Raw genomic sequence first — 24948 nt, 5'->3', positions numbered from 1 at the left:
GTGAACTGTTATCTGGAGGCACTGCCGACCTGAGGATGGAGAAGGGAAGGAGAAGGGAAGGAAAGGGGAGTCGGGCTGGCAGCACAGGAAAGAATTGATGAAATCACCGTGGGGGTTTTAAATCAGCTAACCGCGCTGCATGCGCTGTTTTCTACTCTACGCTGAAAGACGGAACAGGGAATAGTCGGTTTATGGGACCGAATGTAGACCTACACGGTAGGATGTTTGTGTGCGGGAGCTGAGTCTTAAGAAGGGATCTACAGACGTTACCCGCCGTCTGTTGCTGGAATCCCGCTGGTCCAACAGGAGCACAAAAAAGAACGGAGGGAGTTTGTCTCGCCACACTACTGCCAGTTTTAAGACAACAAGACAGACCATGTCGACGACATTTTGAAACGGAGGGTGAGTGTTATTAATATTTAAACGTTAAACAGAAGTGTTAAATTGGGTTATGGTCAGCAGCGTCACGCGAATACGCTGAAGCACAAGACGCTCTACTGTAGGTTACAAGTTTTTAAAAAGTGATTCCAGCAATGAAGTCCTATTAGGACGTATTTGCCTACTTTTTCTCCTAGAACTTAAAGACCTAATTATTAAAATAATATGCAGTCATCTGCTGAAAAGGCCAAAATCGTGATTTTGTTTCGAAAGCTGTAGCCGGAAGTCGCATATTAAATGTTGCGATTTGCAACGGTAACGTGTTCCTGTCACACCGGGCGGCTGCAACCGGTAAGAGCAAATTGTCATGTAGGTAATGTGGGCACAACTTGAGGTTTACTTTTACAACAAATCAATGTATTGCCTCTCTTTGTCACTTCCATGTAGGCTAAACCCAGTTGTATTGTTGTATTGTGTTGTTTGCACAGGGCACTTGTCGGCTTGCTGTGCAGGCATTTGATCCAACACTTAGGAGTAATCTTGTTTGGCTGATCCTACAGCATTAACCCAACCCAACTGGGCCAGGGGAAACCTAGTAGGACTACGCCAATAGCCATAGCTACTAAGGATAAGGGTGCATGGGAATTGAGTAGGGTCAGGATTTGTCACAGAGAAGACAGTCTATCTGAGTAGTTTTACATTTCACCATATATTTTATATGCTGTAGAAAAGTACCTGAATAGCCACATCTCTAATATGAGGCATCCATTTTACATCCATGAATCAAATTCAAGTTTTTGTGTTTGACATCAAACACATCAATGTGGTGTAACTGTCAAACATGGACACAAAAAGAAAAGTAACATTTAAACAATCTGGAAATCAAAAACCATTATAAATATTTATGAAAAGTCAATGGCCGCGTTTCCCAGATTCGTTAAGAAGCTCTTAAGTGCTAAGATCTTCTTAGGAGCGCTCTTAAGAACGCTGTGAAAGAAGGATGCGTTTCCCAGAGTCGCTCTTAGCTTAAGAAGATCTTTCACTAAGAAGGAAATGTAAGATCGAGCTGACCCACTCTTAACAGCCTTCTTAGCGACCAAATGCTCAGTGATCAAGCGCGTCAGGGAAATTTATATCCTCCACTTTGCGAAATAATAAAACAATGCTCAGTGTTGAAATGCGCTCATAGCTGCGGACCACTGGCGCAAGAAAAAAAAAATAAGAAAATGGTAGATGAAAAAAAACCTTTTTATTGAATTACACGTTTAACTTTTCCGCAACATCTGCATATATGAGTTTATAGTACTACACATAAAAAAAACAACAACCCTGTGGCATTTCACAGATATCAAGGGAACGGGTGTATTAAACTCAGCTGAACCTCATCCAGAGAGGCTTCCCCTGCTACTCTGCGTTGCCAAAGTCCGCGCGTGTGAGAAACCATGGCTGCAATACAGCACATTCTCCCTGCGAACCAACAGCGTCGCCGTGCGCGAAGCCAGACGGTTTACATAAATGCATACGTGCGTCAGCACTTCTCCCCACTGGACGTGCTGTCAGACCGGGCTGTCCAGGCAAAGTACCGGCTGCCCCGTGTGGAGATCCAACGGCCGTTGGATCTCTTTGCCTGGACAGCCCGGTCTGACAGCGCGCGCACACACACACGCACTTATGCGCTGATAAAGAGGTGGGTGATCGATCTGCCTGGCATCGATTGATTCAGCACAGCAGCAGCGCGGTGGACAGCTCCCACTAAGAGCTTCTTCAGAAGCTTCTTTGGCTTGATCTTAAGGTTCTCCTAAGAAGGCAGTTAAGAACGCATCTGGGAAACACCCGTATCTTAGCGCTCCTTCTTAGCCGAACCCTTCTTAAGAGCCTTCTTAAGTCCTTAAGAACGATCGAATCTGGGAAACGCGGCCAATTATTGTCAGAAACACAAGGTTATTTTTCAAATGATAACTGCTTTGGACAAAATGATAATTACTATCCGACAACAACAGTTTATAAAAAACATAGATAATAAGAGACTAGAGAAGACAAGTTCTGAATAATTTACGTTTGGAGTATAAAGAGATGCTACAGTGGGAATATGTCAAATACTCTGAAAGGGACTGAAAAGTTGAATACATCTCATAATGTATCAAAGATGGGGATGATTAATATTTAAATCTATTGCATTGATTTTTACATTGTGTGTGACATTTGAATGGAGAGGAAGAGGAGGAAGACAAAGGGGGAGGAGGTGGAGAGAACATGAAGAGGAGGAGGAAGAGATGGGGGAGGAGGGGGACAAAGACAAAAGAGGAGGAGTTTGTGAGAGAAGGACAGACAGACAGACAGACAGACAGAGAGTTTAAACCTGAAATAGATTTAGGTTTGAACTTTTTTAAACTCAACAGAAAGTCCTTAACAACAGTCCACCAATCAGAAAGGAGGAACCCTGATTGTAGGGTCAATGTAAGGCTTGACATGGCTGTGTCATTGAGAAATTGGGAGGGAGCTGAAAAAAGTCCACTTAAAGAAGGCTAGTGCTTTTACTACTGCTATTGGTGCTACATCCTGAGTGACAGGAGAAGTAGCTGAACACATTTATGTAGATTTTGTTTTTGTAGAGTCAAAAAATAAGGAAAAGACTGTGAATAAAAAACTCGTACTGTACTACTCGTACTATTGCTGAGATAAGCCGAAAAGAAGAAAAGATTTTTTACATTTTTCTGTTTAGTTTCTGTATGATAAGTGAACATTGTGGAATGTACAGACCAAAAAGGAAAAAGGAAAAAAAAAACTAATTAAAGGCAGGCAGGGAGAAGAGTTCAATGTGTGCAACATCACAGGTGCTGTCACTCATCTTAACAAGTGTAATACACACCCAATATAAAATCTGAAGACAAACTAAAAAAAGATACAACTTCAAATGTAATATTTCCAAAACAAAAAAAGATTTTAAAAAGATAAATACAACATAGTTTTCATAGTTTGAAGTCTTATGACTTGTTTAACGTTTGAATGGAGCTTCTACCTGAATGTGTGATGATTTTTGAATATCCCCCTATTCATTTAATTGAGGGGAAATTTGAAGAAAACAATGAATATTCCTGAAATTATGAAAGTGAGGATAGATATAGCAATAATGTCCTAAATGAGATGAATATTTTGATGTTTCAATGGAGTGAATATGTTGAAAAATGTGGAAGGAGTTAATCAGCAAAAAAGTGACGGAAGAATAAGAATTTCCGTGCGTAGTAGAATGCCTCCAGCATTTACAACCAATAATATCAGTGGAAAACAAATATCTATTTATTATCTAAGACATAAAATAGTGCAGCTGATGGTATTGGAGCCCTGGTAGTTAGACTCCACTTTGTCCCTTTATTGTTTCTTGTTTCAATGTGGCAGTAGGTATTTAACCCCTCTCAACCACATACCTCTTTAAGCCCTCCCCTCCTGACACTGTCAATAATTCTGATATACTTATTATGACACCTCAAAATCCCTGAGATGACCCAGAGTAAACTTCTTAGCTTGATTGAATATACTTTCATGTGTACCTACTCTATAGCCCTTTTCACACAGAGACTCTGCATTTGCACTGCCTTTGTTTGTTCACACCGAACAAAGCAGCATCGGCTTTTATTTGATGAGTGAAAGATCTGTTTAGCTGTCAGACTGTGAACACCATCAGACCGACACACTCCTGATCTGTGCCTCCGGCTTTTCCATTCACACAGACATCGTCTCTCCTTTGCTATGGCTCTGATACTACGTCCAGAGCAGTATCAGAGGATGGATGGGCTTAGCAAGCTCACATATGACCAGCGATCTCTTGCAAATAAATAAGACCTGGTGTGTGTGCATCTAGACATTTGAAACACTTTGGGCTTTGGCCCACAGCTCTTTGTTGATGGTTGGCTTTTGTAAAGAAGCAGAAGAGGAGTGAGGTGACCTCACCTCACTCCTCGTGACAGATAGCAAATGGGTCTTTCCATACCAGCTCACCTATAATTCATAACTTTTTCCAGTTCATGACATGGATTTTCTTGAGAACAATCATGTTAAACTTTAATTAAATAGTATTATTATAATTATTATTAACACACACACACACACTATATATATGTGGGGCGGCAGTGGCTCAGTCAGTAGAGACTTGGCTTGGGGACCGGAGGGTGGCCAAGTCCAGCTACAGACCACAATATGGAAATGGACTGGTAGCTGAAGAGGTGCCAGTTCACTTCCTGGGTTACTGCCGAGGTGCCCTTGAGCAAGGCATCGAAACCTCCACTGCTCCTAATCTGCAGTGTGTGCACTTACCATGTGTAGCTAGTGATGGGTTAAATGCAGAGGACAAATTTTTTTTTTATGTTTAATTTTAATAGACTTCAGTAGATCTTCAATAGTTTCCATTTTGTTGTAACCAAATGTTGATTCTGTGTAGTATTAATATTCTATTACATAAAAAAGCTATTTAGGAGGGGTGCCTTGGTAACTCATTTGGTAGAGCTCCATGTCTTCGCCAAAGCTGCCCAAGGTTCAAATCTGACCTGTGGCTCTTTGCTGCACATCATCCTCTCTTTCTCTCTCCACTTTCCCGTCAATTCTTCAATCTGTCCTGCCAAGTAAAGGCACAACATTTTTTTGGTCCTTCATAAAAATTTTAAATATAGCTAAATATAGCTTCAGGGCTGAAAACCCCTCTCTTTAAGATATGCTGACTCTAGATTTACCCAAGAAGGATTATTTAATTTCCCTAAAACTTTTTATGTTCAAGTGTTAATATTAATTGCATACATCTATAAAAAAATTGGATGTTATTATTACTCCTTCCTTATTTCAATAATTTTTTCAAGCAAATTTTTCATACTTTCCCAAAGCTGAAATATTAAATTCATCTCAGAGCTTCAATATACCACTTGAGCCTGTTTTTCACTGGGATCGGGAAATTTAGAAATCACAGCTTGCAATAGCTTGGTTTGTTGCATACTAGATAATCTATCTTGTTTTCTGTGTTAGACAAAGTATTAATCTTAGTTCCTTTGCTCAGCCCGTTGTAGACGTGTTTTTTTTTCTGCAGGCTTTGGTTTAATGTGATTCTTTCAATTGTGCCACTGTTATTAACGCTATAGTTTTCTTTGGTTAGCTTCCTCAGTATAGATGGCTTACTTTGTGTCATGCTTCAAAGGCTGGAAATGGCAAAGTAACGGATGTGTCATCGGGAGGCAAAGAGAATTTTAAATCTGGCATGGGGATGTATGTTTGACGTCTGCCCGGCAGGAATGTGAAGTTTGATCAGCCTGCTCTCTTTGTGATGACAGGAGCAAGTTTTCTCAGCTGGGTGAGACACTTGGAGGTTGCCATCTGAGTGACAGTGGAATGTGGCAGTGGTGAGCTGGTAAACATTCTCCCTCCTCGCTTTAGCAAGTTGTTTTTTCTGAAATAAGATAGCCTATACATCACCCAACCTTAACATGTGCTGTACAAAGCTGAAATCAGAATCAGAATCAGAATCAGAATTCCTTTATTGTCCCACAATGGGGAAATTTGTTTGCCACAGCAGCCAAAGGACAGAATATTTACACAAAAAAAACAATAATAATAATAATAAATAAATGCAGCCACTGCAAAAGTTTGATAAAGAAAGTTTATGTGAGGCTATTTCTATCAAAAAAGTCTGTTGTAACATATTCAAGGTAGAATATCTTTCTAGAATGTAATTTGTAGTGTTCTTAGTTTTGCAAAAATACTGTTCTGTACTTAACCATTGATAAGCTTTGATACTCACCTGCCCATGTGGTTTTGACACAGTGCTATTTTCTGGACTGGACCATATGGATATGGTTTAGGAGACAAGGAGGAGCCTTGTCAGGAGCAGCTGGTTCTTCTTAACAAAGACACTAGTTAACTGATTAGAGGCTTTACCTCTAAATTTAGTACCAGAGCTGACTCCTGCTGAATCTGCATCAATACTGATCAAGCTACTTTGTCTCCAGTTGTTGGGCAAAATTAACTTTGCATTGATTGATTGCAGTGGCAGCTCGTCAGTAGTGCCCCCCACCTGTCCCACATGAAGTAGAATCATATAGACCTTCATTGAATAAGACTATATATTTTTAAATGAGCAACCTAATATTATACGGTTAGGAGTAACATGTATAATCTGAAATAAAAACGTAGATTAAAAATGTACATTGTATAAAGTTACTGAGAGGTGACATATTTCCTGCACCGGGTGCAAAGGTCTTTGGCCACAGCTGTCGTTGTAAGTTTTACATGAACACTTCACTCGCTGTAATTCAAGAGATAGGAGCTTGCTGGGTGCTAACTTTCACTGCCCCAAGGCCGTGCTAAAATGCAGAAAAAGGAGTTGACGTAGGATCAGATGACAAAGAAGTTCATAGAGAGTTGGATGAACCTTGTATGACAGACTGAGATGCAGAGAATAAATCTAAATGGAGAAAGAATATTCCGTTAAATTGCTGAAAACAGCGCAGTTTGAGAGGAGAACACTGCAGGAAAAGCTTAACGCGAAAGAGCCACACATCGTAATAAAGCAACAAGCGCAAGACAGTACACCCGGTCTTTTTCATGAGGCTGGTTTGATAATAAGTCGAAGCTAAAAGCATGCAGTGAACCAGCATGGATCCAGTCAGGTATGATTAATTTAAAGCACTTTGCAGAAAAAGTGAAAAGGCATGAACAAGGGCCACATGGAAAATGCTATGGGTAGAGTAAATATTGCTGCTCAGCTTGATGAAGGTTACAGGATAGGGATCCGTAGACAACAAGGAGGTTGACAAAAACAGGCACATTTTTGTAGCATCACTAGATGCAGCAGTACAAGAACATCTGCAGAATGCCACTGTGTTTAAAGGAACAGCTAAGACAGCACAGAATTAACTCCTTGACTGCATGCTCTTAGTCTTGAGAGAGCACATCATTGAAGAAATCAGGATTGCTGAGTTTGTTTTAAGTAATTCTAGTCATTTTTCAAGCTAAAATCTGAAGTATTTGCTGTTTACAGCTTCTTGAATGACTTTTTTTGCTGCTGTTTTTCTTGTTATTTATGATAGTAAATAAAGAGTCTTTAAGTTTTGGACTGATGGTTTGACAAGCCAGGGCTCTGGGAATCTTTAAATAAAAATAAAAAAATGTTTGCAAAAATCCTTGAGTTTCTGATGAGGGTCATTTTAATGTGGTAATTGTATGTTTTTGTGGAAAAACCATATCAGACAAATATTACTGCTCCAAGCAGAGTAATTTAATTTTAATTTATTTAAATAGACTGGTGTGCTGCACAAGTAGGGTGATTTGGTGCGCCCTACTGGTGATACATGGTAATAGCAAATCTGACAACTGACTTTTACATACTAGCATACAAGAGGAGACTCCTAACCTGGCTGTCATGACAGAATAAAATTAAATCACAAATCAAAGGTGCCCTCTATAGTTACAGGCTTGTATTACAATGTTCTCCAATGGTTTATTTAGAGCCAAAATACCTTATACACTAGCTGCAAGATAGCGAGCGACAACTGGCATTCAGGTTTTGTGCGTCTCTGTGATCAGTCTTACCAAAGTAGTAAGTTCTTGTACATTACAATAAAGAGAGTGAAGATATGCAAAAGGCACCAACACCACAAATTTGGCTGAGAGGTCAAGATCAGTGACAGGAATTAGCAGAGGTGAAACGGGGCTAAAAGATTGTGACGTGTTGTCACTCAAAGCAGTCATGCCCCTAATTATGAGCAACATTAAGCCTTGATATAATTTAAACAAGTGATGTTAAAATTTACGATGCAAAGTCAAAAACACATAAACCCTGAAAACACATGCAACAGAAAAACGCTGCACATTCAGTCACCAAAACGAAGTGATCTCTACCGACTGCAAGATGCCTTTCATCTTGGTTATGATTCTTAAAGCTGGGGTAGGTAATTCTATTCGAAAGCATTTTTTATCATATTTGTATAGAATTCCTTAACATCCAGACAGCATTCAAAATATTAAATGATTTGGCAAAAAACCCCGCAAAAAATCCATGGTCTGTGGCAGCGACAGGGCTGTAATAAGGAAATCAGTACAGTAGCGGCCGAAGATTTTGTATGGACAGACAACCTGTCAATCAGTCTGCCCTTCCCTGAACACCCTGCCCACCCTGCGCTGACTCTGCCCATCATTCATTGCGCTACCGGGTCTATTAAACACATGGCTGGAGTTGTGGCAGAGTGAGCTCATTGTTTACTACAAGAATGGCAGAGAAAGTACAGCTGTACCTACAGCATCTTACACTGCTGAACAGAGCAAGAAAGACTGAACTGAAGAAGGCTACAAACAAAAAGAAGTTGGATAGCTCAAGAGGTGAAACAAGAGTCAATATTGAAGTGGCAGTTCAAAGATGGTGACAACTGATGGAGTCAAAGGCCTGAAAATGGACGTTATGGTAGCTGTGTCTCTGTTGGACAGGTAATGAACTGGTTTGTGTTGGTTGGGGGAAATGTATTACTTTACTCTGCATTATGTAGTCAATGTAGCTAACATTAGCTCCTTATGTTGCTGTCATATGCATTTGCCCATCATTAGCATCATCAGATTGTAACTGACGTTAGCTAGCTAGGTATGATAGACTCCTGCCGTATGAAACGTATTTACATGTAACGTTACTGCTTACACACGGGCCAACTTTTACACATACTGTGGATCTAATCCATATAGCAGTGTCCACATATGCAGTACTCTGACAAGTGAGTGTAACTTGATGCTGATAGCAACATGGATCAGACCACTGTTATTCATGTAATATGTATCTTTGATGGATACATTTCATATATGCATGTGTCCTTCTTTCATATCAAGTTGGTTTGCTTTATGTGCATGAATGTGCTCCTTAGCAGGGATACAATATGAAAATAAAATGGCATCATCTCATTAGCTGCACCAGGAAAATGCTTCAACTACTGGTCCTAGCAGTCACGTGTTAGTCTACTGCTTGAGACTATTGCATATTAGTAAAACATTTTTTTAAAGAAAATAGACTTTGCATTTCAATTTGTGATTTGACTGTCAGCTGTCAGCTCAATAACATTTTTATGCCCCATAAACACATTCAGATGTAACTTTATGTCCTGTAAACACATTTAGGTCTCCATCCTTATCCAGTTTTCTGTAATTATTATATTTTTTGCAGATATGATGGAATTCCTTTCTCTTAGGCCAGGTACCCCAAGTTGTACAACAAAAGGTCCAGCAAGTACAGCTTGTACACACTTCTGTCAAAATGCATAGAAGAAATAATGAGAATGTGAAACTATGTAAATTACTCTGAAAGTGACATTTTGCCAACCCCCCCAAAAGTAGAATTGGTAAATATGAAATGACTGTAAATGGCACAATTCTGATGTAACAGACAATTTCTGGTTGTTTTCAGGAATATATGTCCCTGCATAAAATGCAACTTAAGTTGTGGTGTTATAATAAATTGAAAGTAATTTCAAGGTCCTTGAAAAGCTACATTTACTGTCAGATAAGTAATTGTGCTATTCTTTCTACAGGGCAATCACTGCCAAAACAGTCGAGGATTGAGACAGCACCGACATCAACAGCCTCACCTGTTAGCCAACACTGATCTGTGTATATAACCAGTCAAGAAACCTCTAGACGTCCTTCCTGTATATAGTTGTTGATGCTAATTGTACTGTATATTGTCTAAATGATAAAAGATATACTATTTTTATAGTGTTATTTATTTACATGTGTTCCAGAAAATTCAATAAACAAGAGTCTTACCTAATACAGTTGTTATTATTAGTGCATCACGTAAAGTGAAAGAACAGAGGGATGGTTGTTTATGCGTGTCTTGCTCAACACAAACCACCAACACTAACATGGCCGCAAACTCTGATATTTCACTAGTCTTATAACAAACTACGACTTTCTTGACTTTGAAAATTAATTTTTGAATTTACAAACATCTGTGTACACAATTCAGTCGGGATCAAAAAAATATTTGTCTCGCTCCATTCACTACCATACATATTTTTTCAGATCCCATGGGGTCCAGCAGAAGGGATGTGACTTTGGCTCTCTATTTCCAGGCTAAACGCTGTTGTAATTTTCACTCTAATGATCCACTTTATAAGTTTTATTTTTTTTTCGGAAAAGTAGGGGAGAAGATGATGCGTTGAGCTTTTAGGTGATTTACCTCTAGCTCTAATGTCTCTGTAGCATTTTGATAGATAATTCATAATGATCAGGAATGAATCTATCCAAATGCTAACTACCAGATCAGCACTACTCTCTGGTTGAATTTAATCTGAGACGAACATTTATTGGCAAATTCGGTTTGATTGACAGATGGTTGTATGTCTCTGAAGGTCCAAATTAAAAAAGGATTGACTGCTTCACAGTCTCCGATCTGCAGAGACAAGTTGAGCATGTCTGGTACCTACAACGGGACCTGCCCTTAACTGGTTTCAGGTTAGAATTGTCCGACAGACTTTGTGGCTTAAGTCTTTCTAAAATCCTGTCTGCTGCCTTGGAGGTAGCCCCTCTTCTCGAAACGCCATTAAAAAAAAAAGCTTTTATTTTGCAAGCGCCCGGAAACTACCCCCCGTCCCTCCCCTCCCTCTCTGCACTCCCTGACTGTCGTCTGCAGAATAAGAAGTCGAGCTGTCGGTGCACAGCAGAGGAATTTCGCTAAGACTAGGCCAGGAATAAAGGAAGTATATCGACATCACAAACACTGATTCAGATTTCGCGTCGGTGAGCAGGGCTGCGACGGGTCCATGGCCTGACTTGTGCCGGCGACGGATCAGCTGCAGCTGAAGCCTTCGAGATGCTCCGAGCTCTCTGCAGCTGCACAACAACATTGTCACCGATACCGGCCCGGGGACACAGCTATGCTTTTCAGGCGAAGAGCAAGGTAACGTTAGCTAGTTTACAGGAGCCCTCAGAATGGAATAAAGAGGAAAAGACAGCAGTCCATGAGGGAAAGGGGGGTTTTCATCGACGGGAATGCAATGATTGTGGTGAATAAAGGGTGGCGCTGGGCCGTGATCTTGCAGAGAACGAGTAGGAGGTGTGGGAGGGCTGGAGGGGGCTCCTTTACACGCAAAAGCCATTGGCTTTACATGTACTCTGTTCATCTGCGAGATCCAGTGTCTTTTACGGAGTGTGTGTGTGTGTGTGTGTGTGTGTGTGTGTGTGTGGACATGAAAGCTGTGTTAGAAAGTAAATGCCTCTTTGTGTTATGGCGGAGACTGTGGGGTGGTGGCCACTGCTGACTCCTCTGTGTATCACCACCCTGATTGCTCATACACCCATCTACTTCTGAAACAGTTACATAACGATTTTACCTCAGCTTTCCATATATTTCTAACACGTTAATAATTGACTGGTGTTTATAAGAGGAGGGGGTCACTGTAATCACTGTCAGTGATTACCATCAGGCCACAGTGGAAACGCATGAATGCATTCAGAAGGGGCCTGCTTGTTATTCATACTGTTTTTGTTCTGTTATGCAAAAAACAGTTTTCATATTTTTTCTCACCAACAGTACCCTTTACAATGCTTGTACTATTATTACACAATATCACATTGCACCATGTAGTCAATCTAATAGGGCAGCAATCAAAAGTGGAGTAATAAGTTGATTTATTTTATTTTTTTTTGCTTAAACAATTCATTGTTAAGACTACTAATCATCAGAATATTGTGAAAAGGCTCATCACAGGTTCCAAGGGCCTAAAGAAGAGATGTTTTCAGGTTGACAATCTTTTCTGATCAAAAGTCAAAACCAGAAGAGAAGTAGCAAATCTGACACCAGAGAATGGTTGTTTTTCAACACAAATATTATTTTTTCATTTAAGTATTTAGCATAAAATATAAATACATTTATTTTTAATCACAATTTGACAGACTGAAATCAAACAAAACTGTAATCAGGGAGTCCTGACATTTGAGAAGCTCTTACCAGAAAGAACCAAAAGTCCATTTTCTTGATAATTTGTGAGTTTCAGCTAGAATTTCTTGTGGAAAGGTTTCAAAATGAAATACCTAGCCAAGAACACTTTGGATATTAACAAATATATAACTTGATTTTTGAGTTACATTGGCTGTAAAAATCATTTGACCATTTTTAGGCTTCTTTCGGAGACAGAACTTGTGGCCTGTAGTTTAGGTTCACTTATATTATTTTAACAAAATAAATGTGGTTTGTCTAGTTTGCTCAGTACTGTTCTGTCACTGTTTGGATGTGACCTTCATGAGGACTGCAGATGAAAACAAGTCTAACTCCAAAATAATGTATAATTTGGTTACATTTATGTTTAATTTTGTACATGGTCCTCACATTTATTGCATATTCTCCTTTTTATGATGTACAAAACTACAGAAAAAATCTACAAGAAAAGATAACGTAAAAGCATAACTATCAGCAGAAATATTGATCAGAAAATGTAATTCTGAACTATCAGTTTAGGTTTACAATGTTTAAGGAATGGAGCAGGCCCTGTTGTCTTTGGATGTTTTCAGGCTGCTTTGCTTCCTGTAATTTTCCTGATCATGATGATGCCTCCATAATGCAAGTTGTATGACTCATCCAAATTTCTCCCTCTCTCTATCCCTCTTTTTGCCTCTCTACCCTTCCCCTACTCCCCCCACCATTCTCTCCCATGCTTTTCCATCTCTTCTGCTTTTGTTTGACATGATCTCATGACCTCTTCCCCCTCAAATCATTGCCTCTCCTAACCCATACAACCACCCCTTTGTGCCTCCATCCCTCATGCCCCCTCACATCCCCCTTCTCTCTCTCCATCCAACCATCCTCATCTTGCCTCCTCCACCCCTCATCCCAGGATGTTGCGATGGTTGGTGTGTGGTCGGGTGGGTCCAATTTGGATGTGGAAAGCACTGCTGCTCTTTGTGGCCATTGCATTTGCTGGCCAGCTGCTGGGGGTCATCTTCAACAAGAGGTATCTGGCACAATCTCTTTAATCTTGATTTAAGCAAGTTTCAGTTCCAACCATTGAATTACAATTGTTAACCTTCCAGTTTGGTTGCAAACTCTTTTTCTTGCCTAAATTATCTTCAGAATGATAATTTAGTGTACTTTTAAGCTGTAATACAAGCGTTTGTGAACACAAAGTGGGGACAACATTTTTCCTGTTTTGTTAAAATGGAGACTGAAAAAACTCAGATCAAACTATCAAACTAGGCAGTGCTTATAAAATATTAACCAAAATTTGTTTACTGCATTGCCTATTTCTCGCCTAAAATGTTCTCAGAAAAATATGGTCACATTTTATCTGACAGTACAATTATAAGACGTAATACGCCGTGCTTTAATTAGATAAAAACTAGAAATAAGAGTAAACAAACTTTTACACCCAAATTATAAAACATACACCTAAATAATGCTGTAATTAGAAACTGCATATGATGCCTCATTAGATCTAAAACATACTATACTTTTGGCATTGGCGATATGACTGAAAAGTCTATGACAGTAGTGAAGTTTGATATCGATTGATGGCAATAGTTGTTGATCATTTTCATCATTTGTAAAGACCAGGTGGAAAAAGGTTCAATTTAAAGTCTTTATTTTGAACTGTTTGGATGTTTTGCCATACAGTGTTGCAGCTGAGTACCTCTTCATCTTGGACATTGTTTCTTGAAATTTGGTAGCAGATGCAGTAGATGTAGAGGAATCATGACTGACTGACGGACTTGTTGTGTACTCCAATGGGTGGAAGCCGCTAAGGTGGTAACATGACATACCTGTACTTTTTTAGTCACAATATCCTTGTCCGTCAGCACTAGGGATGGGTATAGTTATGATTTTATTGATACTACTCTTATTGATACTCATTATAGGTTCTTTATCGGTATTCTGATCAGTTCTTTTTAAGTAAAGTTATTTTTTTAAATAATTGCTTTAAAAAAAAGAAGAATTTCAGAACAGCGGGTAGAATTGAATGCTTTTAATAGAGCTGCACCTAATGATTATTTTTTGATTCATCTACCTATTATTTTTGTATAACTTGATTAATATCACAACGAATTTACCCAAAATAACATTTCCAACCTTGTCATTTATATTTCAATATTCAATCATTTTCAATCATCAGCAAACAAATATGGCAAAAATATGCACTGCAGGCCATTATTCCCCAACAAAAGTAGCCCATTCTTAACTGGTAATCTGTGTAATCCTAATATATTATTATTATGTTTGGGTGGGGACATAGAGTAACTAGTACTACTACTACTAGTAGTAGTAGTGACTACAGTAGTAACCAGCATGCTTAACCTACTGTGGCAGAGGCATGACCGGAAATCATAAGCAGAGTAGAACGGGTCAGTAGCAGGGCATGTTATGTAGCATGGATAAAAACTACAGAGGGAACACAACAGACATTTCTCTGTGTAGCATCCAACCAACCGGCAGCTCGATTCATTTGGAACCGGCTGAATGCTTCCACTTCAAGTGCGCGAGCATGGTGGTAGTACTGCTTATATTCTCCATGTTGCCCCAGTCCTAGTTTTAAATAAAACTGTATTGTGTCTAGAGCAGCAACAGTAATACTTATAGAGCAATATCAACGTTCACTCAATGGTGTTACGGTTCACCAAACCCACGATTTGGTTCCAACATTGGTTTTTGACTCACAGTTCGGTTCAAACCTCGGTTTTTAAAAACATACTGAAAAACCTTTTGGAAAACTTCCAGAAAAAATGTCTGGATTTTATTAAAGGATTGTTGCATTGCAATATCAAGAACATGAACATTACTTAAGTTATATTAACTTAACCAGGTATAACAAATAAAAAAAAATTTTAAAAAAATCCATTAATCTCTTAACTATCCAGGAATACAAAAAATAAAAATTTGTCTTAAGACCAGTCTACATGTCTAAATAAATAAAATAAAAAAGAAAAACTTCTTACACCAGTCTGAGGTATAACAAAAATAAATAAAAAGCACTTCTCTTAAGACCAGTCTAATAAAAAACAAAACAAAACTTAATTTCTAGGCCAGTCTCACATATACCAATAAATAAAAGCATTTCTTTTAAGACCTGTCTAGAAATAAAAAAAATAAGAAATATAAATAAAAATTGTCACTTGTCAATTGACACCGGATGCTTGGAGAAAATCCACATGCTTCAACGGCATTAACGATATTTTTGGCGTTGTCCGTTGTCATGGGAATGGTGACGTTTGGTCTGTCAATCTTCCACTCTGATACAGCTGCCTGTAGTATTTCCGACAGATGGTCACTTGTGTGACTTTCATACACAGTGCGTGTCTGAAGAATGGGATTCTTAATTACCCAGTTGTCGGTGATGTAGTGTGCCGTTATTGTAATGAAGCTCTCCGTTGCGCGAGATGTCCAACCATAGGTAGTTAATGCAATGAATTTTGCGCTGCTTAAGTCCTCTCGCAGTTTAGCCTTCACGTCCTCATAAAGTTTTGGCAACACATTTTGGCTGAAATGCGGTCGACTTGGTACATCATATCGATGTTCCAGGACACTTAGCAAATGTTTGAATCCATGGTTCTCAACAACTGAAAAGGGGCGCATATCCAATGCCATGAAAACCCCTATAGCATTTGTAATTGCTTTTACTCGCTCTGAGTTCCGAGGAAGCTTCATTTTAAAGGCCTTGTGAAGAGTTTGCTGTTGTGGTTTCTTACTTGCTGCTCCGCTGGGCTGAGTGATCTCAGTGTCAGGGTGATGTCTCCGCATATGCGCTTGCATGTTTGAAGTGTTGCTGGCCCCTCCCACAAGTTTCATAAAACACAGACAACAAATTACGTGCGTTTTGATAACAATGCGACTGCCATCCTCCTTAATATCAACTGGAAACCCAAAATGTCTCCACACGGCTGACCGGAATGTGGCCGGGGGATCTGCGAGCTCAGGTTTATTAGCCATCTTGCAGAAATGAAACTAACCTGACACACGTGTGCGGTAGGGGCGGGGCGGGGATGAACTGAGGTTCGGGAAGATAGAATGAGTTTCTGAACCTAAGTCCTTTGAACCAAGGTTTTCATTTCGGTTCAGAACCGTTACACCCCTACTCAATAGTACCTCAGTGAAAACAAACCTAGATTGTCAATAAAATAATATACCTGACATCAAAATACTGAGTGACATTTTTAGAAAATGCAGAACAGAGACATCAATCAGTACAGGACAGTAGAGTTCATAAGAACTACCGTTCTGATTTATAGGGTATGGAGTGTGGGTGGGTGAGATTTTCTATTTTTTTTTTTCATTATTAACTACTATACATATTAATATCATAACCTTTAATGGACCCTAGTACCAGAAACTTCGGAACCAAAAGAGGCGTGATAGTGTGCCTGCAGCTAATGCAAAATCAGCTGGATAAAATAAATGTCCCCCCTCCCTTTCTGCCGTGTTGTGGCACCTTTAACGCCGTGGCACAGGCGTCCTCTGAAAGGAGAAACATCTCTATATTATCTGGACGACCAGCAGCCTTATTGATACACTCTCAGCTGAATTTTTCTCACATCCGTGAGAAAGCGAAAGCTATAGCTAAATGTAGTTTAAGGGAGCAACTGGCTGCCTCATCTATATGTGCCGCCATTAACATGGCAACATTAAAAGACAATATTGCATTTCTCCTTTATAGAATTCCAGTTTTAAGTTCCACAAAGCAACATCAGAATGCAGTTTCCCACATCTAACTCACTACTCTGGTTATTTGATCAGCTTCAAACGAGGCTCAACATTCACACAATTTCTCTTGACTGTCCATTAATACCCCATTAGTCCCCAGCTACTTCAGTCGTTTAGGAGAATGACTACTAAACTACTAGACTACTAAACTTTACTCAACTTTCCGTTGACATGGGGATGAGTGGATAAGGACTGAATTTTCATTTTTAGGTGAACTTATCATTTAAGGGTCTTGACACATATCTATGGCCCTAGTTTTTGTGGTGTGTCCTGATCTGTTGGCATGTAGAATCGACAGCAGAGCCATCGGTGGAAGAAATCACTCTGAATGGCAGTTTAGTTAGTGCACGATAAGAGAAATGGAAAAAGAAAGGGGAAGCCCCTTGAGCCTGTCGCTGTAGTATCCATAATTTCACTTATTTAGTGGGGCTTTACTTTACCAGTGGCATTTGCATCCTTTTATCAGACATCATCACAATATAAAGTCCCATGGTATGATATTTATCACAATACTCACAAAAAAATAACAAAACAATGTATTGAACAATGTCCTTAAATAATGAATGTGATGTGATACAATTTGTTTTTACTTGAGGTATTTCTGTTTTCCTTCTATACTATAATAAAAGTAGCTGGCCTTGACCTAAGCATATGTAAACATTTGCAATTGGACAATATACAGTGTGAGCTGTTGTTTTGCCACCAGTAAGCACACAGTGTCTTTGGGCTTGTTAGGTGAATCAGACAGGATGGGTGGTGGAGCAGCTACAGGACAAACCAGCCTGCTTGCTCCACCTAAAGAGCCTAGAGACAGAATAATTGAGTGACAAGGAGACACAGGTGATTGCATACATACTGATTTCCCTTATTAGAGCCATAGGTTTGTAGATATTGTCACAGCCCCACAACGGCCCCCAAACAATTTGTTTTATCCCTAATATCACAAAATTTTGTATATTGTTACATCCCTACTGCTTTGCATTACAACAGTCTGTTTTCAACGTAGCGGGTCATAAACTTTCTCATATTGCATCTAACGGTACACTAAAATATGTTTCTGAAAACATTTGCGGCAAGAAATAGTCAATGCAGTAACAGCATCTTGATGCATATTTGATCAGCACTGCATACTTTGACACAAGATGGCGGCCTTGACCCTCCATATAGAAGAAGCATGGAAAAATGCGGCCTCTTGATCAAAGACATTCTTGTTTTAAATCTAAACAGTGACCAACTCCTGTAGAACTATGTGGTTTTTTAGCTCCTAAATACTCAACTATGTTCGGCATCTTGTCTCTCATCTTGTCATGTCTCTTTGGTGCTGGGCAGGCAGTGTAGAATGATTTCTTTTTATTATACTCCTAACAGTTTGAAATTTGATCTAAAATTAAAATGCTCACTTCCTTTTACTTGTCCTCCAGCAGTGTCCAGCCAGCTGCTCGCTCCATCTTTTCGTCCCCTGATGCTCAGGGACCCTCTCTGGGCTCCTGTCAGCCCCATACCCATATAATGTTCCTCAAGACCCACAAGACTGCTAGTAGCACAGTGCTCAACATGCTGTACCGCTTTGGAGAGGAGCGCAACCTCCACTTCGCCCTGCCACTTGGTTATCAGCTGGGCTACCCACTTCCCTTCAATGCTCACAGGGTCAAAGGTTACCGAGGTCCCAGAGCTGTGGAGTTCCACATCATGGGAAATCACATGAGATTTAACAAGCTTGAGGTAAGTTCTGGTAAGGAGCTACTCTTAAGGAGTAAGTAAGGAGAATGGGAAGTGGTTGACATGCGGGATAATATGATGGGATATTTTGTAGTGATGTGGATACATTTTAGATACAATATGGAAGCAGGTCTTTGTGTAGCAGTGGTATTTTAAATTTGCAACTTGGTATTTAGCAATTACCAGGTTGCAAATTAAAATACCTGCATTTCTATAACGCTTTTCCAGTCTACTGAATGCTCAAAGCGCTTTACAACACTTGTTTGTAGTGTTGACTGATGGCAGAGGCTGCCATGCAAGGCAGGAGCAATTTGGGGTTCACTATCTTGCTCAAGGATACTCTCTACGACATGCAGCCGGGGATTCGAACCAGCGACCTTCTGACTACTGGGCGACCCACTCTATCTCCTGAGCTACAGCTGCCCCCAACCTGACAGTTAGTCTCATCCTGCCTGCATCCCCCTCTGTCCCCCCCTCCTCCCTGCGCGCACTCATCACTTGTCACCGTTGCCGGATATATTCAGCACACTGCATATGGAGTTAGCAGGAGATCCACACTCCAGGTCAGAAGGTGGCGGTAATGCACACCTAAAAGTTGTTTCCCAACAGCCATAAAACAACAGAAGAAGAAGAAGAAGCAGAGTTAGCAAGAGAGAACAATGGCAGAGAAAATGTAGCCAAAAGTAGCACTTCCAGAAGTGACGCAGAGGTTGCTGTCTTTCTGTTGGACAGGTAATTATTTGTTTTGCTTCGGGGGGATTTGTTATTTTCATGAAATATGTAACGTTAGCCAACTTTGCTACTTTTGTAGCTTGTATTAGCCCAATGCTAACGGCTCTCCTCTGCCCTGCTGACGGACTGTCTGATGCGCGTTCAAGTTTGTGGGGCGGGGCTTTGGTCGGAGCACTGACGGGAGGGGGAGAAGGGGATGGAGCTTAGACGAGGTGCCACTTTCAAATCTTGCTAGCTCTCCAACATTACCAACTATACCTTTTAATGTGTATGTTTCATTTCACTGTCTCATCCTCCAAAGGCTCTCTTCACTGTCAGTGTGTCTCTGGGCTCGGTAGGTGGAGAATGCAGAAAGACTGCCGCCAGGCTGCCCTGCTGCTGCTCTGTGAGACAGCCTGTCCACTCTACCTAACGAGCCCAGAGACACTGCAGCTGCATCAGCTAGTCGTGGTGGTGTGTTTACTGGGGCAACAATGGATCAAAGTCCGCTGCATCAGCTCCTTGGCTATCTGTTTGTTTTAAGCAACTGTGAGAAAAACACAAGCACAGCCCATTTACACCAGACAGCCACTGAACATACAGTTAGGAAATGATGTATAAGTTATGCTGACATAGATTTCTGTGGCCCTGGTAGTCTACTGGACAAGAGCAACAATGAAGAGCGTTTCGAGAGGCTAAGTGACCCAGACAGGAGAAGCAGAAGACCAAGAGACAGGCCGAAAGAGGCCAGTGTGTTACACCAAAGATGAATGTATGGTTTACTCACAAAATTTTATAAAGTTTATAAAACAGTTTATAAACTGTAAAATCAGACATTACCAGAGCTACTGTGTGTTAACAGTTTGAGTCATGTATAGAAAATGCAACCAACAAAGCCAACCAATCAGGTGGAGCGGCACGGGAAAACATCCTTAATGGAGGTGGTGCCCCATTCAGTCCTATGAAAGCTGCTCACTGGCTGTTGAAGCCGAAAAAGCTCAACTTCTTCCGTGTTGTGTGGCCCATAGAGTGTGTGCATTAGAGACTTGCCTCCAACCGAGCTGGCTGACTTTCAGTTTAGCACTCGACTAAATTGAATAGGGATAAAATCATTATATCTTAGACTTTCCAATTCAATTGGATGGAATGGATCAAATTATGATGGTGAAACAAGTTGTGGGGGTTGTGATGATGTGTGATACTCACTGTTTTACAGATGTCTGTCACAATGTAAGCTTAATGGAAAAAGTCTTTTTGGGCCACATTACGTTATATGACAACGTAATTACACGGTTTGGCACTACGAAAACTGGCTTCAAAGCCTGGCGCTCTTCCTGGGAGCTTGGTCAAGATCTGTTTTTGCTGACTTCCGCTGTTACTCCATCACTTCTGCTATTGCTCACTTCTGTTGTGATGCTGTGGCTTTTGCATTTGTGTGGTGACTTTTGCATTTTTGTTGTTTCTTTTGCATTCCTGTTGTTTCTTTTGCCTTTGTGTTGTGGCTTTTGTATTCGTGTTGTGGCTTTTGCATTTGGTTCAACCCTTCTGGGCCACCGTAGTCTCTTTCTACTTCTCTCTCCTTCATGCGACAACCTTCAAGATATAGCATTATTTCATTTCTGTGTCACAAACAGGAGGATGAAGGAGAGAGGGGACCAGGAGGCAAAACAGAGAAATGAAAAGAACCCCCTATCTTTGACACTGCCACTGATCTCCCTTGCATTGCTGTGGTCTTGTTCACATTTGAAAAAGGGGGACATCAGCAGCAACCCCTTGCTAAAGAGTTTTTCTCTTAAAAGGGTTGACTGGTCAATGTTGATCAAGTACAACATCACTCTTCATTAGGTTTCTATTGCTAAATAAAACTAAACTAAATGTAAAATATATGGCTGTTGTATTTTAATTGCATCATATTAAAAGCACATTTTCATACTTATATGTTTTCCTCTTTTGTTTCTTAGGTGGAGAAGGTTATGCCTGCAGACACGTTCTACTTCTCTATTATCAGGGACCCAGTCGCTCTTGCTGAGTCCTCCTTTGCTTACTACAAAGAAGTAGCACCTGCCTTTCGGAAAACCAAAGGATTGGGTGACTTTGCTGACAACCCTCAGAAATACTACGACCCTCGCCTTCGCAACAACCACTACGCCCGGAACCTGCTGTGGTTTGACTTTGGTCTGGACCACAATGCTAATTTCTCTATTACTCTGGCTCAGCGTGGCCAGGCAATGATCCGCCAAGCCTTCAAGCTCATTCTGGTGTCGGAATACTTTGACCAGTCCATGATCCTGCTGCGACACGCCCTCTGTTGGCCGCTGGATGCTGTTGTCTCATTCAGCCTCAATGCTCGGCAGCAGAAGCCCAGTGGCATCGGGGGGATAAGTGGGACTTGGGTAGGCAAAGCAGCAGCAGCAGCTGGTGTCGGTGGAAGAGGAGGACGTTCACAAGCCAAGTCGCTACCCAACCTATCACTAACAGAGGAACAGCGGGAGAAGCTGCGGCAGTGGAATGCCTTGGACTGGTACTTATACAAAGCCTTCAACCAGACCTTCTGGGAGGAAATAGACAGGTTCGGTCATGCTCAGATGGAGCAGGAGGTAGCTCTTCTCAGGATGCGGCGGGAAGATCTGGCCCGGGTTTGTCTTAGGGATGGTGGGAAGCCTGTGGAGGCACACCGGATCCGAGACAAAAACATCCGGCCTTTCCAGAGTGGATTAATCAAGATTCTTGGGTATGAACTCCAGCCGGGACTAGACAACGCCACCAGGACAGCCTGTCTGCGAATGATCAGGCCAGAGATCCAGTACAAAGACGTGCTGGATGCTAAACAGTTCCCACGGGCTCCGGCGATCCAAGCCCAGCCAGAGCAACAAGGCCTGATGGTTGCAGCTGTTGGCTCTTTTTTAAGACAAGACTTGTCTCGGACAGGAGAGAGGCTAATAGGGGGAGAGGCTGGGGGAAGAACAATGGAGGGAGACTGGGATGGAAGCCGTTTAATCAGGAGCAACCGGACTTGGATACGAGGCCAAGAAAAAGGAAGGTTGAGATAATCTGTGGTAAGTCCTAACCAGTATGGTACCTTTGGTCCTCAAATAAATGGACCAATGAAACTGGAAACGGAGCTGAGTGTGGTTTACACATGAGAAAACAAATAGTTCCTCCTGATCATTTGCTTGTTTTCTTAAAAAATGTTTTTGTTTTAAGCAATTTAACTCTTGTGAACTTGACCCTTGACCTCTGAGCACCTGGGATGCTTTTATTACCGCAGTAACAAGTTGTGGTGAGTTGTATCTTTTGTCTCAACAGAAAGGACCACTGTTTTTATAAGGAGAAGCACTCTGCTGCTGTTTATAATACTGTCAAATGTGACAGCAGACACAAGGTTTTATTCCCTGTTCATAATAATACTTTTAAGAGTTGTGACTGTCACAGTCATCTGGGTGCACACACTTTGAACTTGTCAGTGTGAAGGTAAATATAGCCCCAGTTTTTACTTCTTATGCATTACCCCTAAATTGAGTCATTGAGTTTTTTTTCCTAAAACATACCTGGTGGTCTTTGAAAGATACAGGCCATTTTAAAACTTTTCCGCCGCAAGGGGGAAAAATGTCATATTTCCTTGCTCAGTGTGCAAAAATTTGAAAAACATTTACTGTCAGTCATATGCATATATTGATGTTCCTTTGAATAATTATTATTGTACAGTGCTTATAAAAAGTATACACCCCCTTGGATGTTTTCTCCTTTTATTGCTTTTAGAAATTGAATCATGGTCAATATAATTTGAATTTTTACAAGAAAAACCCCTCTTTAATGTCAAAGTGAAAATAGATTTTTACAAAGTAATAATTAATTAGGGCTGGGCAACGATTAAAAGTTTTAATCGCGATTAATCACATGATTTCCCTGATTAATCGCATTTGTATACGCAAAATCCAATAATGAATTCAAAAGTAGTGTATATCTCACTTTTATTTTAAATGTACTGCCATGTGAATGAAAGTGCCATAACATTTGTTGTGCAAACACGTTTAACATCAGCATTTTTTATACAGTTAGCAGTTAAATAAAACATTTAGTGTAAATGCAGCGCCCACTTTTCATCAATATAATGCACTGTAATTCCGAGGTAATTATGGTTACCGAGTGATGTCCAGTAGTCCCCAGTGAGAGCAACAGCGGATGCATGTTGTAAAGTTGTCGCTTTTGCAGTCCTCTCCTTTTCATACAACTCGTGTATTCTTCGTGTGATGGTGCGCCTTGAGGGCATCTCATACCTGCCGCCATTAGTTGCGATTCTCAGAATGTTTCTCAGACCGACGTCTTCCGCAACACTAATCGGCCTGCAGTCTGTAGCTATCCACTTCGCTATGGCATTTGTTAGCTTCTCTTGCCTTTGTTTATCTATACTTCTCCCACACGCTGCATCTAACGTGGTCTGCCGAAGACTCACTCCGCTGTCCGTTTCATTGAATGATTTGCTGGTATCAACTCTGTGTTTTGCATTTAGGTGATATTTTAGACTGGAAGTACTCCAGTGATATGAAAATTCAACTTGGCAGTGGCTACAAATTACTTTGGTTCTGTCGACTCCGCTGTCTGGAAGAACTTAAAAAAAGGAAATGGCCATGTAAAAGTTCCGTACCCTTCTCCATGTGTGTATGTTTATCCGCCAATTCTTTTCTTTTCCGGTTCCGCAGCAGTCAGCAACATACTTTTACAAAATAAAAGCCTATAAGCAACAGACTTTTACAATAATAAAAGAAATAATAAAACCTGCGCTAATGCGCGATAAAATAATTGTCGGCGTTAATTAATTAATGAGTTAACGATAGCGATAATAACGAGTTAACTTTCCCAGCCCTAGAATTAATTAAAATTATTTAATGTAAAATAAGTGCATAAGTATTCACCCCCTTCAAGTCAGTATTTAGTAGATGTACCTTTGGCTGCAATCACAGCACTGAGTCTGTGTGGATGGGTCGCAATCAGGCCCGCACATGTGGACACTGAAGTTTACTCCATTCTTCTTTGCAAAACTGGTCAAGCTCTGTGAGGTTGCACGAGGAATGGGCGTGAACAGCCCTTTTCCAGTCCAGCAACAAAATATCTATTGGATTGAGGTCTGGGTTTTGACTCAGCCTCTCCAGAACATTCACCTTGTTGTCTTTAAAGCATTTCTGTGTAACTTTTGCTCTATGCTTCGGGTCATTGTCCTTGAGGAAAATAAATCTCCGTAGTTACAAGCCTTCCAGGGCCTGCTGCTGATAAGCATCCCCACAGTATGATGCTGCCACCATCATGCTTCATGGTGGGGATGGTGCGTTTGTAGTGATGTGCAGTGTTTGGTGCAAACATAGTGTCTAGTCTGATGGCCAAAAAGCTCCATTTTGGTCTCATCAGACTAAAGAACCTTCTTCCAGTTGACCTTGGAGTCT

General features: G+C 40.6%; 1 protein-coding gene across 5 annotated transcripts; it reads left to right on the top strand.

The window, feature by feature from the left end:
• The first annotated feature begins 159 nt into the window (after positions 1-159).
• On the top strand, positions 160-23239 carry gal3st4 (galactose-3-O-sulfotransferase 4). 5 transcript variants are annotated; one of them, XM_084343562.1, is made up of 4 exons: positions 160-402; positions 13227-13343; positions 18502-18802; positions 21472-23239. In XM_084343562.1, exons 2-4 carry the CDS (start codon positions 13228-13230, stop codon positions 22558-22560), a joined length of 1506 nt encoding a protein of 501 aa, XP_084199688.1. In that variant the 5' UTR covers positions 160-402; position 13227; the 3' UTR covers positions 22561-23239. The 5 variants fall into 5 exon arrangements, with proteins under 5 accessions (XP_084199688.1, XP_084199690.1, XP_084199689.1 ...); XM_084343561.1 differs by lacking the exon at positions 160-402 and adding an exon at positions 10998-11293 and having other exon boundaries at positions 18505-18802; XM_084343560.1 differs by lacking the exon at positions 160-402 and adding an exon at positions 10998-11293.
• Positions 23240-24948: the final 1709 nt, after the last annotated feature.

This window comes from Pagrus pagrus (assembly GCF_965226575.1).
Source record: "Pagrus pagrus genome assembly, chromosome: 22".
Lineage (NCBI taxonomy): Eukaryota > Metazoa > Chordata > Actinopteri > Spariformes > Sparidae > Pagrus > Pagrus pagrus.
Note: the sequence above shows the minus strand (reverse complement) of the source record. Positions and strands in the feature narration are given on the sequence as shown.

Excerpts from the sequence above, each read along its gene's own strand:
- gal3st4 (XM_084343560.1), top strand. The coding sequence starts at position 11,271 with ATGCTTTTCAGGCGAAGAGCAAG. Across the intron at positions 13,344-18,501 it reads GGGGTCATCTTCAACAAGAG|CAGTGTCCAGCCAGCTGCTC; the intron begins GTATCTGGCACA and ends CTTGTCCTCCAG. Across the intron at positions 18,803-21,471 it reads TGAGATTTAACAAGCTTGAG|GTGGAGAAGGTTATGCCTGC; the intron begins GTAAGTTCTGGT and ends TTTGTTTCTTAG.